General features: G+C 44.4%; 1 protein-coding gene across 1 annotated transcript in view; it reads right to left on the bottom strand.

Moving 5' to 3' along the window:
- The window catches only part of Eri3 (ERI1 exoribonuclease family member 3), a 127,142-nt gene extending 109,329 nt beyond the window's left edge, over positions 1–17,813 (bottom strand). Inside the window, exons 1-3 of the mRNA NM_001427171.1 lie at positions 17,456–17,813; positions 15,323–15,398; positions 2,929–3,206 (exon numbers count right to left, since the gene is read on the bottom strand). Coding sequence (NP_001414100.1) covers positions 2,929–3,206; positions 15,323–15,398; positions 17,456–17,590 — 489 coding nt within the window. The 5' untranslated portion in view covers positions 17,591–17,813. The remainder of the gene's footprint in view (positions 1–2,928; positions 3,207–15,322; positions 15,399–17,455) is intronic.
- Between the last annotated feature and the right edge of the window lie 655 nt (positions 17,814–18,468).

Here is an 18,468-nt window from a genome sequence, read left to right as displayed (position 1 = left end):
CCTACCACAATCTCAATCTTTCCTCCTTCCATTTAAATCTGGGTGGAGTTTTTGTGGCCGTTGTTAAAATACACAGCAAGGTATTATCACATTTACTATAAACAAGAAATAGTGGCCTAAACTATCTTCCACTTACTTGCTCTCTTGTTAGGCTTGGTTTTTTTGCCTATAGTCATTTCTGTGTCTCTACTAGGAGCTTTTCCAGTTTCCTCCCTTCCCTTGCTGACCATTCACCTAGGCAGCAGGTGGCTCCCTACAGCCACCTCTCTACAAGTACTATCATATCTGGGACTGAAAACTTCTCCCATCCATCTTCCAAGCTTCCTCTGAATTCTATCAGAATCATGACCTAGAGACCTTTAAGATTCTCCGTCCCCCAGATGGAGTGGGGCTGCCTTCCCTGCAAGGCTTAATGAAGTTGGGCTGCGTTACATGTATCACTTTCCCTGGACCCTCTCGAATCCATCACTTTGTCACACCAACAAGTTAGATTGATCTGACAGGATTTGCTCTTCTTCAGGAACCCATGTAAGTTATTACTCAGTACCCCACATTCTTCTAGCTGTTTGCTGATTGATTATCTGACGATCAGGTCAGCTATCTTCTCTGGTATCACAGTAAACTAACAGGTCTATAATTTCCGAGATCATTCATTTGTATTCCCCTCTTCAAGATAAGCAAGACAGCAAATGCCTCTCTCCAAGTTCTCTAAAGCAAAAGCTAGTGCTTAGCTAATGATGCACTTTAAGTGCCCTTGGAACAACATCATCAGGGTTCACTGATTCCGCAACAGTCTTTACTTAGATGCAGGCCCTCGTAAATGAGCACCAAGCTCCTTACCCAGTGTGGGTCATGAAAACCTTGGTGCCTAAGTCTGGGAAGCAAGTCAGTAACATAGATGATTTAAATCCCTACTGCATAATATCTTCAGTGTGACAATGGACACAGACAGACATGCCCTTGAAAGAAAGACAAAAGATGACAGTGACCAAGCAGAGATATAAATCAGGTTCCACCTTCAAGAACACTGGCGAGACCTTCCACAGGCCAGGCAAACAGAGCTCCATAACTGTCCACCTTACAATCCAAGTGGAAAGCTGAGAAGCACATACACAAAAGCTTGTTCCAGGAAGCAGCAAATGCCATGAGGAAGTGCCAAGCAGGCAGTTACGGAGATCCAGAGAGGATCAAGATGAAGCACACGCAGCAGAGGTGTGTTGGATTTACAGTCATGCCCCACAGGGCCTACTCAGGACTGAGACTTAATCTACAAGGGAAATAATGTGGAACATTAGAATCTGGATCCTGGATTGGCAACTTAACAGACCTCACAACCAGGATTCCCATCCAACACTCAGCTCCTCGCACGGGCAAGAGCAGGAGACAGAAAGTGAAACATAGCTTGGAGAGCTCCTAAGCAGCACTCCCTCCCATCTAACTCGCCTAAAGTTCCTTCCCTTAGAGCAGCCACCATTCTTGTCTAGGAGGCCTGATTTCAAAGCCCCAGAGGCAAACCTCTAGTTTAACAACAAACAGGAAAGAGGGAAGGGGGAGGAAAGAGGGTATTGCATCGGGACAGGCAAAACATTCTACAGACATGCCCCAAGAGAAAACGCTAACCAACCATAAGAAATGAAGACTTCATCTTTTTGTGGTCCCCAGCAGTCCCTGCCTCCCAAGTCCCTATTGTGAGGTCTCCCCCTCGGGCCTCCTAATGAAAGCTACTCTCACCAAAGCAATGGATCTGCATATTCCAACAGTGCACACTAGAACCTAAGCACTGCTGTTGCCATCCTAGAGCCATGCACGCCCGGGTCTCCACACTTCAGTGAACTACCACACTGGCATTCAACCATCCCCTCACATACCCAGCACAGGCACCTCTCTGCTACTAATCCAGGCTCCCTAAAGATGGTACCTTAAAAGATAAAAGGTCTCCGTATACAAGGAAGGGCTTTGTAACATTTTCCTTTCTAACAGACTAGCAATGGCACCTGTGCAGATCCTCTAATGCTACATAACATATTCCACTAAACCAAGTATAGGAGCACACACCTATAATCCTACCACTTGGTAGGATGGCAAGTTCAAACCCAGCCTGGGCTACAGAGTGAATTTAAGGACATTCTAATCAATACTGTGAGATACTTTATAAAGGAAAAACAAAAAAATCCCCAATGTGTGGCTTAAAGCATTAAGAACCAATTGTCCTGTCACAGTTCCTGTGAGTCAGGAATGTGGTGGGTGCTTGGCTGGCTGAGGGTCTCTCCTGGGATTGAAGTCAGATATCCAATAGGGCTATGGTCATCAGAAGGCCTGGCTGAGGCTGTCAAATTCAATACCACAACCACTAACATGACTGGTAAAGTAGTGTGTTGGCTGATGGTATTACAGCCTCAGTTTCTATACATGAGTCTCTCCGCAGTACTGTTTGAGTATCCTCGTAGTGTGTTAGCTGGCTCTGCCAGAGCAAATGATCCAAGGATCGAGCCAACTATTGTTTCTTCTAACCTAGCCTGTGACCTTCATCACACTGTCTCTACTACTACATCCTATCAATGAGATAGGGTTATCTATGAGTCAAGGTAAAAGTGTTAACACCAGGAGGTAAGGTCAGGCAGGAGCTGACTACCACCATACTCCTTAGAAAGACACACAGCAATGGCAAGAGAAAAGAAAACAGAATCCAAAGGAAAGAGGAAGGCTGGAGTGCAGCATTCGAATTCCCAAAAGCTGAGGCTAGGGAGAAACAACGTATCCAGTTTTCCACAGAGACTAGACTACATAGTTCTGCCTTGCCCTAGCACACCTATAACCAATCTACTAAAAGCCAGAAGATATGAGAAAACTCTGGGTCCCAAGAAGCAAGAGTCTTCTCCCTCCCTCTTGCCCACCCAACCTTTTCTGAAGCAATGATACAACAGTTACCTGAGGATGAATCTGTGGCTTGTCGCATGTGGCCTCAAAGTCCAGCACTAAAAAGTAGTGATACCTCTGGGGAGGGAAGGGCACCATTGCCGCCATTGACGCGCCAAAGCCGTGGGCCGCCAGCTTTCTGGTGGATATGGAACAGAACTCCGGAACACCACAGGGAGAAAATAAGTGGGAGCCCAGCACTTTTCTTGCTCTTGAAAGTAAATATGAAGAAAATCGAGCTGCTCCAGTCTGTAAAGGTGCTAGCATTGAACATCCAGAGGCATCTAAAACTTAGGGAAGGAAAGTTAAAAGAAAAAGAAAACAAAACAAAAACAAAAAACAAAAAACAAAAATAGAGAGCCTGGGTTACTTCCCTCCCACTGTTGTCCTGTTCCATCCAGTCCTCAGCACTCTCCGAGCAACCTGAGCCACTCCCCACCGTTTCCAGGCCTTTCTCTAAATCATGGTTTTTGTTACCGAAGTTTAAGGCCCTGATACTAGCACCTGCAGTGTTATTACTACAACTGTTTCCCAGATCTTTCTAAAGCGACACACAAAATTAGCTTCCTTTGTAAATGGAGCACTAGTTCAAAAGAGAGCCGGGAGGACTTCCTCAGTCACTTCTCAGGTGGCAACAGTTAACTTTAACCCAAAGGATTCCAAAGCAGTTTGAGGTGACCAACTGCACTATCAGTCCTAGAAGCAGACTCACGTCCCTGAACACTCTCCTCAGCTCTGATACATCATCTGCCCCTGGCTAATCTGCCTGTGACTTGGTATCTCCACATGCCCTCTAACTTCTCCCAGCAAGACAGTATGAAAGCCAGCAAAATCAACGCCAGGGGACTCTGCTGATGGCGTTCTGATGATTTCCAATCCACACTGGTAAGTAGCACCCTAGGGGAACGACAGAGCACAGCTGGCAACAGCCTCAGGCATCCTCATTTGCAGCCTTGGGCCTCACTCTCTCCTAGAGGCACTGGATAACTATAAGGCCTTTTAAATAGGAAGGGGAAAGAGAAAACCCAGATGTGGCAGTAATGGGAGTATTCCTAAAAGTCTAGTAAAGTTTTCTGAGGGAACATGTACAAAAAAAATTTTTAAAAAAAGCCCTGAATTATTTTTCCTTTACATTCTCTCTTTAAATTCGCACATATCTGGCCTCCGCTGAAGGCTAACTAAATAGAAAACTCAAAGCCTATGTTTTACTGACAAATAACCAGATCTGTGAGAGAGGGTAACAAGGCAGCGATGTAGAAACATATCCTTCAACAGTACACTTCTGTGTTTGAACATTTCTAGATGGCTTACATCTAGAAATTTACGTCATGTTTAAAACATATCTTCAAGTCATAGAGTCAGCTGTGTAGGACACCATTGTCTTTTGGAGTATTCATTCCCAGACTAATGTAACATGCAGCATCTTATTTTTAATGATTTTGAATCGTTTTAGTCAGCATTGTAACAATATATTTGTCTCCCATTGCCAAAAGATAGCAAAACAAATAGAAATAATTTTAGAGATCTTAAAAATACGTGATTTAGGGGTTGGGGATTTAGCTCAGTGGTAGAGCGCTTGCCTAGGAAGCGCAAGGCCCTGGGTTCCGTCCCCAGCTCTGGGGAAAAAAAAAAAAAAAAACGTGATTTTTATTTCTTCAAATTTGGGTAGTTTTGTTTGTTGAATACCGTTGTATCAATTTCTGTCTTGTTCATATGTGAATGCAAGGCTCTTTCATAGATTAAAAAAAAATGAACCAGTAATAAAGTTTTACAAAGGCAAAAAAAAAAAAAAAGAAACATATCCTTCCCCGCATTAAACTCAATATGAAGTTTTCCTCAACTTTAGTTCTCAAACAAGAAATCTCATCATTCCATACACAAACTGCCATCAGTCTATGCTTCCTAATGCCACATTCCAACACAGCCAAAGGCTTGCCTCTGACTAGCTATACTAGTAGACACTGTCTCCCCATGTAGGATAGGAGGACAGCACCCTGTGACGCACACTCCGGTACAATGAGGTTACTGTCATCTGAACAAAAGAGTATAATGCCAAGGATGACTTCTCTTCCCAGCTCTCTCCTGACTCACTGAAAACCACGACCACTTGCCTGAGTACCTTAGGATACACACTAGTGTGACTCCTGTGTATTCTGTATTGAAACATGAAATGTCTTAGAATTACCTGAAGACTGAAAAGGATTCTTTCATGGCTCCTACACAAGCACAGCACTTGTTTTCACCATTGCTTTACAGCCTACCCCAAACCTCAAAAGTCCAAGACAACAAAAAGGCAATCTTGAGTTCACTATGTAATCATTTGCAAAAGCAAAAGGAACAATGTCCCTTTGAAAACCAGAATCCCAAAATAAACCCATTCTATCACTCACTTATCAATAGTACAGGAAAACTTCAGTGGCTCTGTTATCCATTCTCGTTTAGAAGCAAAGTTCTTCTGGACCTTAGACCTCCTCTAGCCAGTTGAGCCAGGTAGAAAGACTTTTGAAACTCTTAATGTGTCTATAGTATATATAACTCAACTAGAGTCTGCCTGCCATATACAACAAGCAACTGTCTTGACTAACAAGGACTTCCTGTTTGTGTTCTGACTTCAGCACTTGGCCATGGCACCATGGCACCATGGCACCATGGGCATGCTCTATTTTTCAATTACCTGCCTATATAATGGCAGTAATAATACTATCTACTTCTAAAGTGAGAATGGAATGAGAGCAGAGGTAAAAATATCAAGGGCAGTGAGTGTCTAGTGCATAATGACTCAGAGAGTCACTAGCTTATCATCACAACTGTGAAACTGGCTCTTCCTTCAGTGAACAAGGCTTAGAGTTGTCTTCTACATTCCTATAATTCTCTAGACCTCCCAAAGGGCAAAACAGACATATCCTATTACGTCCTTCCTTGAACAACACACTGATAGCTAGAGGGCCTCCTTGCTTACAGGCTTGGTTTTCCCACCTGACTTCATACACATCAGAAGAACCGCTTGGAAGAAGTCTTAAGAATAGACATTAGGGCCTGGAGAGATGGTTCAGCATCCGAGTACAGGCTGCTCTTCCAGAGCACCTGAGTTTGATTCCCAGCATCCACATAGTAGCTCACAACCATCTGTAGCTCCAATCCCAGGAGACTGGATGTCATCTGGCCTCTGCAGACACTGCATGCACATGGTGCACAGACATACATGCAGGCAAGCAAAACACACATACACACACACACACATATATATGAACAGACATTAGGATTTCAGGCCTCCACATATCAATACTAACTGGGTTCCATACTGCTCTAACAACCAAAGTCAGATTAAGTCAAAGGACGGTAGGTAATGCTTTCTCATCTTTTTGTAAAACCTCAAGTCTAAAACCTTAGCTAGAGGAAAGAAAAACAAATATCTGCACCATTTGGAGTTGGGAGAAGCAGAAGGGTCTGAGATGAAGGGTAAGAACGCAGGCAGGTGAGAAGGGCATCCATGCAGAGGTGGCAGGTGCACTGTGTAGACTATGTCTGAGCCTAGAGCAGCACATGTCAAAGGAACTGAATAAGATTCATGGGCAAGACAACAAGGGCTCTCCTTAGAGAGGGGTAAAGGGCCAGTAACAACTGCAGCTACATACAAAAAGGATAAGCAGACAAAAAGGTAACAGAAACCAGGGTTTCCACAAAAAAGAAAAGAAAATCTTTGGTGTTGTTTTAGACTGGACAGTAAGAATCATGATTTCTGGTATAGACATGGTGGATAGGGATATACAATGTAGCTGTACATAGAAGTATGATTACACAGAGGGGGAGGTAGGGAGGGAGGGGGAGGGGGAGGGGGAAGAGAGAGAGAGAGAGACAGAGAGAGAGAGAGAACGAGCTAAGGATGAGCTCAGCAATGAGCACACCTCACACACCAGTGCCTTCCAAATACCACTGTCCACTAGAAGAACCATTCTCCTTGGAGAAATGCTAAGAAAAGTACAAGATGAGCCTAAGATATCCTACAAGAAAGGAAGGAATTCTCAAAGAATAGTAGAAACAAATCAAAGGGACTCGAAAGCCACCTTGAGGGACTCCTGCTGGCCAAAAGAAGATGGTGGTAAATGACAGTGCAATGTCTAAGCTTGGAGACCACAAGTCCATAAAGATTCAATATACAACTAAAATCTACAGAGGGATATAAAAATGATTTCAATGTATTTCTCCATAGATCCCTTATTAGTTACTACAGGAAGTAATTTTAAAATGGAAAAGATGAGCCAACATCATCTTACACAGCTGGTCAAAAATAAGCATTCCTGCTAGATGTGGCGGCACACACCTGTAATACCAGCACTCGGGAGGCAGAGACAGGAACACGAGGCCAGCCTGGTCTATACAGTGAGCTCCAGGTCAACAAGGGCTACACGGTAAGACCCTTGTCCCCCATCCCAAAAAAGGATCAATAATGGGAAAATCAAGATTCATGCCACTTGACAGGATACAATGAGAACAAAGAATCATTTTTTATATTCCTGCTGAAGAGGCATAATATGAGCCCACCTGTAAGGAAGTACTAGACAAACCTAACAGAGGAACATTCCACACAAAAACCAGTCCATAGTCTTCAAAAGTATCCAAGTCATGAATGTCAAGGGAAATTTACCAGGAAAAGTCTAAAAGAGACTACAGATTTGATAACTAAATACAACCCACAATTATCACCAACCCCCTTTTGCTACAAAGAACATTCCTGGGACAATTAGCAAAACTTGAATGGGATCTGTGAACTAGAGAGAGGTTAATATATCCATGCTAACTGTCTGATTTTGATAGTTATATTGTAGTTAGGTAAGAAAAGTCCTGTTTATAGAAAATATACATCAAGTATCCTTAATAATGAGACATTAGTTCAGGAATTTAATCTTCAAATGGTTCAGAAAAGAAAGCATTGTATTGCACTTCCAATTTTTATGTAAATTTGGGTTGTTTCCAACTTTTTGTTTTTTAAAATACTTTTAAAAAGCCTGTGCCAGGCTAAGAGTATAGCTCTGTGGTAGGGTACTTGCCTACCATGCAGAAGGCCCTGGGTTCAATCCCTAGCACAGTAAATTAAATAAAATCCATGTGCAATGTAGCTTTAAAAACTGAATATGAGACATATTCTGGAAGGAAGGAAAGAAGGAAGGAAGGAAGGAAGGAAGGAAGGAAGGAAGGAAGGAAGGAAGGAAGGGAGGGAGGGAGGGAGGGACTGCTCTCACAGCATCACATCTCAGCCACAATGCTGGAGTCCCAACTGGAAAAGCCATCGCTCAGGGCCCTTTAACTCTCATTCTGGCCTTACACAGCCCCACTGCCCCCTCAGACTCTCAGAAACATCCCCTTAGCTCCTGCAACTGCATCCAGCCTGTTCTTGGGTCTGCTAGCAACTTGAGGATTTCTTTTCATTGATGTCTTTATACTTTAATTACAAGTGTGCAGAATTTAAGTCTATAGCTCCAACATCAACTAGGATTTTGGTATCTGGTCAAGGGGAAGAACTCAAAAGAATTTATGATTCTCTGTATTTTTAATTAGAGACCAAGATTTATTCACATTTAGCCTCAAGCATCTTTTCTGTATGGTAAATTTAAAAGTAGTAAGCAGGCTATAGCAAAAGAAAAAATGGATGACTTTCATCTCAAAATGAAGGGCTAGCTCCCCAATGGGGACAGGAGGGGTAAGCAGGGACTGCCCTGAGGCCAGCCCGATTTGGAGAAACAGGCCTGCGGCACAGCCCCTGGAGGATGGTCTCTGTGCAGAGTATTTACACAACAGACACCAATGGTTCCTCTGCAGCCATTACTGTCTATCAGGTAAATAACACATGTGCCAAGACACACATTTAATGAGGGAAATAATATGCCTTTATAAAAAGACTCAATCTGTATTTACCTGAGAGACCAAAGAAGCACCAAATCACCAGATTAGTGGAACCACAGAGGAGTCGTTCTGGTGTCTTGGGTAAATAGACATTTTATAGCCTCCATTACTGGAAAGCGAAAGGAGGGAGGGAGGAAGGAGGTCATCCTTCAATATCCACATACTGGCTTGGGAGCTTCAGAGATAGGACAAGCTGAGAAGCCATCAGAAAACATGTGGTCTCCTACCATCCCACTTCCCCAGCCACATACACTTGAAATCTCTGGGAGCACATAGATCAACGCCATCTCTAGACCCACAGCACATCGCTAGCACCACACTGAGAGACAGAACTACATCCCAAAGAAATTCCAACTGACTCAAGACCCTGGACCACCATGCTTTAGCTTCCCCATCCTGGGAAAAGACCCTTGTCCTAAATGATCTTAGCAATTATACTCAAATACCTGAGTCAGAGAAACAACAAAGACACCTGTCTGGAACCTATTTGGTCCCAGGTTTTGACTTAGGCAGCTAAAATTAGCCTGGGAAACATGTAAATAAACTGCATGCCTTCAAAAGTCATACTATTCAATCAAATGAATAGTCTTTACTGTCGCAGTACTTGTATGAAAATCACAGTCAAAAAGGAAGAAAACCTTAATAGGCAGACACAGGCCAGCCAGCCAGGGAGAAGCCCAGGAAGAGGAAAGACTACCTACACTCAGTAGACAAGAAAGATAAAATAGCCAGGCATGATGGTACATAACCTTCATCTCAGCCGGCAGGAGGGAGAGGCAGACAGATCTCTGTGAGCTGGAGGTTAGCCACATGGTGAGACCCTGTCCCAGACAAAAAAAAAAAAAAAAAAGAATGGAGAAAGGGAGGGAAGAGGAGAGAGGAAGAGAAATAACAGAACCCAAGTCTCCAACTCCAACAGCACTGCTCACTCCAATGCAAGAAGCAGGCTTCACACTCATCTCCAAGCTTTTCTCCACTACCACAAGAGACAAGAACCCAAGTGCTCTGGCTGGCTTGCTAAAGGATACATGTTTATATAGAAGCCAAAAATTTGGGTTCGGTCCCCAGCTCCAAAAAATAGAAAAAAGAAAAAAGAAGCCAAAAATTCCTGGCAACTTCAACAGCTTTTGATTGGTCCAGAGTGGGAAGGAAGCAGCAGGAACTCTAATAGGGTCCTTGTTTCAATAAAATACTCTCTTCTCTGTACTGTATCTCTGCCCTGGCCTACTGCTTCCGGGCAGAGCTCTCTGACATCAGAAAGACCTCTCAAACCGCCAGCAGTGCTAAAGTCACCAAAAGCTGTCAGGAACACAAATTCTGATACATCAATCAGTCCACATCAGTAGCTCAAGGCGACCAAAAAAGCAATTCTTGAGGATCTGCCTGCTGTTTGCTAAACTACCAGCCATTCCCACTCACAAACTCCTTCTGGAAGCCAAAGTCCCGTAGCCCAGATAGCTCTTCACGACAAACCTTCCTTCCTAATCAACAAAGCTAGAGATGAGGAAATAAGGCTTCCCCTGCCCCCTTTGTAGATGCATATACGCAACAGCGGTATCCAAATCCTTCCATTCTAGATAGTAAGCTAGTGTTGAAGCAGGATCAGGACAGCATAGTTACTAAAATGCTGGCGCTGGACAAACCTGTATTTGAGCCCTAACTCTACTACACATTCTTATGAATATTACCTGTATCTTTTCTCATTCAAGTCAACCACCCACTGTATACAGTGTTCTGCATACTAGCATATGCTCAATCAAAGAGAGTCACTATTGTCAACACATGACAAAGAGGAAAGGAAAATGCCTTTCCGAAAACCTATTACAGACCAGGCTCTATGCTGATAAGTTACATCTTTTACCTCGTCTAATCCTCTAACAATCAAGCAAAACAGTAACCATATTCCCGTCTCACACATGAGAAACTGAGGCATTCAATTTTTTTGTGGACTCTACTTTCCTCTTCTGTGTCCAATAGGTCTTACTTCTCTACTGGATTGATTTCACTATTTTACAAGACTAATTCATATTGACTTCAATTCTTCTTTTGAGGTATGATTTTTAAGCAAAAATAACCTTAAGCAATAATAAAATCTAAACCATCCAGGTATAATTTTATTCATATATATGGAGAGAGAGAGAGAGAGAGAGAGGGAGAGAGAGAGAGAGAGAGAGAGAGAGAGAGAGAGAGAGCTTTTTCTACTTGACCTTGAGCACAAAGCACCATGGGTTAGAATCACTGCAGTGTGGTGCACAGACCTCAAAGCCTCTTCCCATGTACACTGGCAGAAGCGTGACTCTTCCCCTTACAGAGTGAGACGCTCTGAAGAGGTGGAGAAACAGACAGCTCTTGCTCTTGCCTTGGCAAATGCTGCTCCCTCTATATTGGAAAAGAACTGCAATTTTTCACCAGCAAATTAGCACTTTCTTTAAAGCCCAGCTAAACCCCACCTTCTCGTAGATCTCTGATTCTTCATGATAAAGTTAATGGCGTCCATGTGATCCAGTAGCACAGTTTATTCAATTTCATGACTCATCTTCTCACTAGTTGGTGACACATTAACTGTCTCTTTTGCTACTAACAATTTTCAGACTTATGGGGAAAGATGGAGAGCAGCCACAGAGGCACACCTGTGCACCAAAAGGAGGCATCCATGCATGCATAAAAAGCAGACTTTCTAACTATTTTCTCGTCAAGTGCTTTTTTTGCATTTTAAAATTTCACACAGCTTGAAAGAGGAGCCTAGAGTTTTAGTCTAAATGGCACATGAGTTTTGGAAATCTGAGAAACACAGTTGGTTTCTTAAAAGCAACAACTATATTTTATTCACTTCTTTACTCCCAGCACAGAGCCAGGCACAATTAAGAAAGTAAAGACTTGCTAAACAAATTAATATGCACAAAGCCATGATGCCAACTACTCTACAAGTAGAATATGCTAGAACAGAGAAACCAAAGCACACCAAACAGCTAGCTAGCTTCCCTCATCCCTTCTTTCCTTTTCTGCCCTTCTCAGAAGTGGGGGCAGGGGAGGGGGAGGGGAAGGAGGGGGAGAGGAGAAAAGGGGGGAGGAAGGAGGGAGGGAAATATATAAAAAGGGGGGTGGGGGAGGGGGAGGGAGAGGAAGAATGAATATTGCTTTGGTGCGGGAATACTATTAAAGGATTAATTTAGGGGCCAGTGTTTGGACTGTCACACCCAATCACTGCACACAGATCTACAGCTTCCCAAATCAGGCTCATGCAGAAAGGAATCAATCGCAAGGACACAGAGGGTCTGAACAGGCATACTAATGGCCTCCTGAGGTGCCAGCGGCCAGCTTTGACACTCCCATAAATTATCCGCCTTTTGATTTTACCTGTAGCTGTGGGGCACAAGGCACAATTTTAAACATATCAAAGCAATCCCTCCTAACCCAAGCTTCCCCAAGGAATGTCCCCCAAAGGAGGAAGATGCTAAAAACAACAACCCAAAGGGAATCTGCTTCCCAAAAGGTCTGGTCCTCAAAATCATCTAATAAAACCCAACAGAACCAAAGAGACAAAGCAGGATTCAGCCAAGCAGACATGGATGGGGCACGCACCTCTCACTCAAGGGAAGAGAATCACAACAGTCAACTGCACAAGCCCATCTGGAGGTAAGTCTGCGCTAGCTTCAACAGTGCCTTACTGACACTGTGACCCTGGGCAACCCAACTTAACCGTCTTTGGCCCCAGTTTCCTCACTTGGTAGCAAGGAAGACAGAGTGGAGCACATGTCCCACTTCCCATCGTGGGAGGAAGAGTAGGGAGCTTTCCATGAATGTAGGGCAGTAACGTGACAACACTAATAAATGAGCCCAGGAGTCAGGCTAGCAGAAAGGGTGCATCTGTACTGGGAAGCTGCTTACTCTGCTCATATTTCTGATGGTGTGGGGCCTACGAAATTCCTACTATGTGCACATTTTCCACAATAAAAAATGTGTCTTGGGGCTGGAGAGATGGCTCAGTGGTTCAGAGCAATGTCTGCTCTTCCAGAGTCCTGAGTTCAATTCCCAGCAACCACATGGTGGCTCAGAACCATCTGTAATGGGATCTGATGCCCTCTTCTGGCCTGCAGGTGTACATGCAAATAGGGCACTCATGTATAAAATAAAATCCTAAAAAAAAAATTTTTTTAATGTGTCTTGCTTAAGTTGTAACTGTGTCCTGTAGGCCAACTAAGCTTTCACCATATGGACACAATGAAAACTTGGGCTCAGAGTTTATGAAGACAAAAAACATATCACCCAACTACTTCCTGCTCTTGTTCAGAAACGTAGAGGTAGCACCTGCTTTTAATCCTAACACTTGGAAGGCAAAGGCAGATCTCTGAGCTCCAGGCTGACCTGGTCTACATAGTGTTTCAGACCAGCCACAGTGACAGCCTGTCTAAAACTTAAAACAAAGAACCACCACCAGCACCTCAACAATAAGACAGTATCAATACACTGCTAAGAGTTTTATCACTGTTGAAGCTTTAAAAGGCTTCAATGCTTTTAAATCCACTATCTCCATTTTAGACAGCAAACTGAAGCCCAGAGAGGTAAGTCACTTGTTTGAGGTCATTAGAAATCTGTAGGCTTCCCTCCATCACTGCAAATACATTACGGTTTATAAGAAGAGAAAGAAAGAAAGAAAGGACAGAGTGGGATTCTCAGCTTTAAACTTTTCACACTCAACCAAAACTTTATTGGGCCCTCTGCTTGAGACACACCATCACACTGATCAGGCAGACTTTTACAAAATCAGGCATGGGTTATCAGTACGCTACAGTCAAGGAAAGAAGAAACTAAGTAGGACAAATAGAATGAGGACCACACCTTGACAGCCTAGGAACATGGGCCAGTTGCTGTATACACAGCCAGTTCCTAGCTAATAAGCTAGGAGCCTTAAAACGAAGATCCCTTCAAGGGCTGCATTCAGTCCATCCCTCCTTCAACAGAGCATAGTCCACTGTATGCCCACTCTCTCCCTTTATCTTTTTGCCTTCCAATCCACTCTTCACACTATCACAACAAGCTTTCTACAACACAAACCTCATAATTATAATCTTTTATTTTCCCCTTTTATCTCCACTTTGTTATGTAGCACCGGCTGGCCTTGAATTAGCCACTTTCCTGCTTTAGCCTCCCACTTACCGAAGGATGCCACCACCCTGAGCTGCTTACAATCTTTTAACGGTTTCCTACTGTTCTGATCCAGATAGACAAACCATGGTCCATGAACCAAATTCAGATGCCACTTTCTTTTATAAATACATTTTTTTACTAGAATACAATCATGTTCACCTTCACAGATCCAAAGCTGCTGAAATGCTCATTACAAGCTGTACAGATGTAAGTCACAAACCTTTGTTTGAGTGAAGTGTTTAGCCTGTCCTAGAAAAGCTTGCTAACCTGTAGTCTTTCACCCCTCCGCCTACCCATTCTCACTCCACCGGCTGACTGGACTTTCTAAGGCCCTAACCTCTGCGCACTGCTCCTGCTTCATTGCCCCCTGCCTTTTAATCACACTGACCTGCCTCACACTTACCAAAGCTGACACTTCATCCCTCCCGTGTATTTACTTCTAGGTAAGGGGTGGATTCCTGAGAAGCCACCTCAGAGTCGGAAAGTTCACAGTAAGAACAGTGCAGTCTCAGAGGACTCGGTCCCTTGCTGCAGCACTCGTAGGTGCACCATCACTGCTGCACGGCTGAGGGTTTCACCCCTGGATCAGAAAGCTGTGGCTATCACAGGCAGTCTGCTTTCCCACCTTAATCCTAGCAACCAGCAGTGTCAAGGCCTCAGTCAGTGAACAAACAACTTCCAAGTCCCTGGATATCAACCATCAAAGGCCCGCCTTTTTAGTCAGTCTAGGTGGAGGTAGGTGGGGACCAATCAGTCACTCAACGATGACATAACTCAAACCCAAATCTGAAAGGTTTTGGTCAAATATATCACAAGAGTGACATGAGAGGTGGTCTTCCTGTTGAATTAAGATGAGTATTTCTCAGAATATAGGGCTCTCCCAGCCCTACTCAATAACCCTAAAGGCAAGGTACTCACTCATCAGGTGTCCATTAAAAAAATCATGGCTGAGCATGGTAGTCCATGCTTATCATCCCAGTCACTAGGTAGAGCCTGACGCAGGAGGGCTGCCAGTCTGAGGCCAGTCTGGTCAATTTAATTAAGATCAAACATAAGTGAGGGGAAAAAAGAAAAAGAAAAGACTTAAGAATATTGTTCAGTGCTGGCATGCTTGCCTAATGTGTTGCAAGGTCCTGGGTTCATTCCCCAGTACTAAGGAGGGGAAAAAAAAAAGAGTCTAGAACACTCATCTTCTCCAACTCTTTCTCTAAAGATTTTGGTCAACTTGTTTCACTAAGTTTGAGCATATGCTACCTACCATACCAGAAGCTACAAGAAAATACACTCTGCACCAGCCCCCATCCCATGCCCACCAAACCCAATCTGTCAGACACTGATCATGCAACAGGGTTCTCACCTCTCCTTACTTCGAAGATGCCAAGACTGGCAGCTGGAGATGCTGATGGGTCTGTGAGAGCTGGAAAGCCCCAATGCTGTGGACAAATACACATCTCTGCAACAGGTATATTTCAATTCAAAGGTTTACATACTCATCAGAGGTCACTCTTCAACTCATAAACTCAAACTTCGGAATTTAGCTATTTCTGTGGAAAGACAATGGCCCCACAGACCTTTCAGATGCTATTAACTAATATTACGTGTGTGTGTGCTTTCATATGAATTATGGACTTCGTGTTCTCTAGTACAGTGTTCTCCTTAAGGAAGTTTATCTTCTAGAAATACCAAATACTCATAATATGTGAGCCTCAACTAAGAATGATGGTCATGAGGGTCACTGGATAATTTCAGAATCCTATCAGAAAAGCACACAAGGCTTGCAATATTCAGAACTCAGGAACTGGGGCCGAGCCAGGACTAAAGAGAAGGGTTCATTGCCACACACCCATAGGCAGTGACTAGAGTGGAAACGCACACCAGGAAACACTTTCAAAACACTTCCAAGTTTACCTCAAATTCTAAAAGGAAAATCAAGCTAATCAAACCCCAAATCAAGACATCACGGAAGCCAATCACAGGCAGCACGTGTGGGAGAGGCCAGCCAGGGTTACACAGCAAGGCCATCTAAAAATAAAACATTTTAAAAGGAATCAAGCAATATCTATCATATGTATCACCTAATTCAGATGTTCTAAGGGATGAGAACTCACAGACATGACCTTGTAAGCTAGTGAAGCCTTCTGCACAAACATCTACGATTGGAACCAATATAATCCTGTCTACCATTCCACACTTAAAACTTTATTCTATCCTGATCCCCCGAGAACAGGGCACTCCCCAGTTTATCCCATCAGGGAGTAAACTTCAAAATGAAATGGAATAAAAACACTTTTACTTGGAAATTTCAAGTTGAAGGAATAAAAACACTTTTACTTGGAAATCTCAAGTTGAAGGGAGCTCTTAGCAAGCTCTGGGACCTAACTAGCTGATTATTTACAGGATCTTTGGGCAGGAATTGTTAATGAGCTTTTAATTTGGAGTGCTTAAGTTGCCAAAGTGCTCTGAGCTCCAGTGAAGCACCACGGAATCCATAAAGGAAACCTTATCAATCACTTCCCGGCAGCTCCCTTCCCCCACTCAGCACCCGCCGACAGGCAGCCAAGTGGGTTTCTAACCAAGATCACAGGCACACATTAGTGGTGTCACACTCCAAGTCACTGTTTATAAATTGGCTTTTAAATGGTGGGGGATTCAAGTATAATATACTTAAGGTCCAAGACCGAGCCCACTAAAACAAGGTATACTGTGTATGATAAAGTCAGAATAAAGCTGAATTTGATGAAGCCAGTTTTCTGGCACCAACTCTACAGTCAAAAGCCATTCGGCCAATCTCAACCTACTATAGTTAAACAGATAGGTCTTTGGCCAATGGAATTCATGTTTTGCTGCCCTTATGCTGGGAAACTGATGAAATGCACTAGCAAATGCATACCACAGAAATGGTCAGAGACAATTGTTGGCCCAGTCATTGTAAAATCCAGCCTGAGGGACAAACTCTGTATCTCCAGATGAGGGGCCCCATACCCAGCATCTTCCAGGTCAACATGGAGCACCTGACATTTCACAAGAACTCAACCCCAGTCATGCTTTCTTTGTTTTAAGAAAACACCTGTTGCTGGGCCATTTGCAATAAAGGCATACAAAAAGCTACCTGGGTTAAGGCTCTTTCTCCCCTCTGTCCACCATTATTACCCATAGCTTGTGACTTAAAAGTAAAATGCTAATGTGTGCCTGTGCCAAGATGCAGAGGGGGTAATCTATAGACAATTCCTTAATCTGCTTTTACTTTATCTGGTCAAACCTCTCTTCTCCAGTAATCTCAAGCCAGGCCTTTTCATCAACTCACCCAATCTCTCTTGCAAAGCCAAGCTCTCCTACCGCCCTCCCTAGCTACCCCTTCGCCAAGAGTTATAACGTGCATCCAGGGTGAGCATCAGGCCAATATCCAGGCTGCTTAAGTGTGCACGCCACGACCCACACCCCGCATGCATCAACCAAGGCCCAAGCTGGGGGCCCTCTCGATCTCACCCACCCCAGGGTGTTGCCCCCAGCTCGGGCCCATCCAGGTCCAGGGGAGCGTAAGGGGAGGGGCAGGGGGCCAGGAGACCAGCCCTCCTTCCCAAGGCCGCCCCCGCCCCCCGTCAGCTGCCGGAGAGGCTGTCGCCATGGCAACGCCCCCTCCTCCGGGCCAGCACGGCAGGCTCTCTCCAGGTGCAGGCCCCGGCGTCTCCCTCGGCCTCAGCAGGCGCTCCGGGAAGTTGACGGCAGCGGACACGGCCCGCGCCGCCTGCGGCGCTGGCCAGGCAGAAGCAGGGCCAGCTCCGCCCGCTCCCCACAGCCCGTTCCAGGCAGCCTCGACAGCGGCAGCCAGCACCACGAGTCCACAACACACCGACTCACCTCCGCGCACTCTGACCCCGACCGACGCGGTGGACGGGCGGGCGTAGTAGCCAACCGCTGAGCCCGCCGCTAGCGCCTTTGGCCAATGAGCTGGAATAAGGCGGGGCTACTCGTCTCCAAATGCTCTCTCTCCCGCCGACATGCGCGTTAAGGTGTGTCAAGATGGTGACCGTTGGCTCTGGGCCTTGTGGGACTTGTAGTTTGGAGGAGCCACGTATTCAAAAGAGAAGGGGAGGGTCACTTCTAAACAGTGAAAGGGATTTTTCTTAAAAATAAATAAATGATAATAATAAAATAATCCGAAAACTAGAATGGCCCAGAATGACCCAGATGCTCTACTTGTTTTCACCACCTTCACTGTAGGCACTCGGTGAGTATGGGCTTAGGAGACATTCTCTTTAGGCGACACTTTCTGTGATTCATTGTCAACAAGTAATCGTTATCTACTTTCTGATGCGGGCCTGAGGGAAATCTGGAAAGAAGGAAGGCGAATTCGACTAAAAAGAAAATGCTTATATTTCTGAAGGGCCTCTCTAAGGAAGAAGCTTTTGGCTTGTTGAGGCCCTCAGAGGAACTGTCAGGGTTAACAAGGTTTCTGGTCACAGTCTCTCCAGGCAGCTGAGAAGAACTTCACCTAAAACGATG

The sequence above is a fragment of the Rattus norvegicus genome, chromosome 5, assembly GCF_036323735.1.
Source record: "Rattus norvegicus strain BN/NHsdMcwi chromosome 5, GRCr8, whole genome shotgun sequence".
In the NCBI taxonomy this organism is placed as follows: domain Eukaryota; kingdom Metazoa; phylum Chordata; class Mammalia; order Rodentia; family Muridae; genus Rattus; species Rattus norvegicus.
The sequence above is the reverse complement of the archived record's forward strand: the minus strand, read 5'-3'. Positions and strand labels throughout refer to the sequence as shown.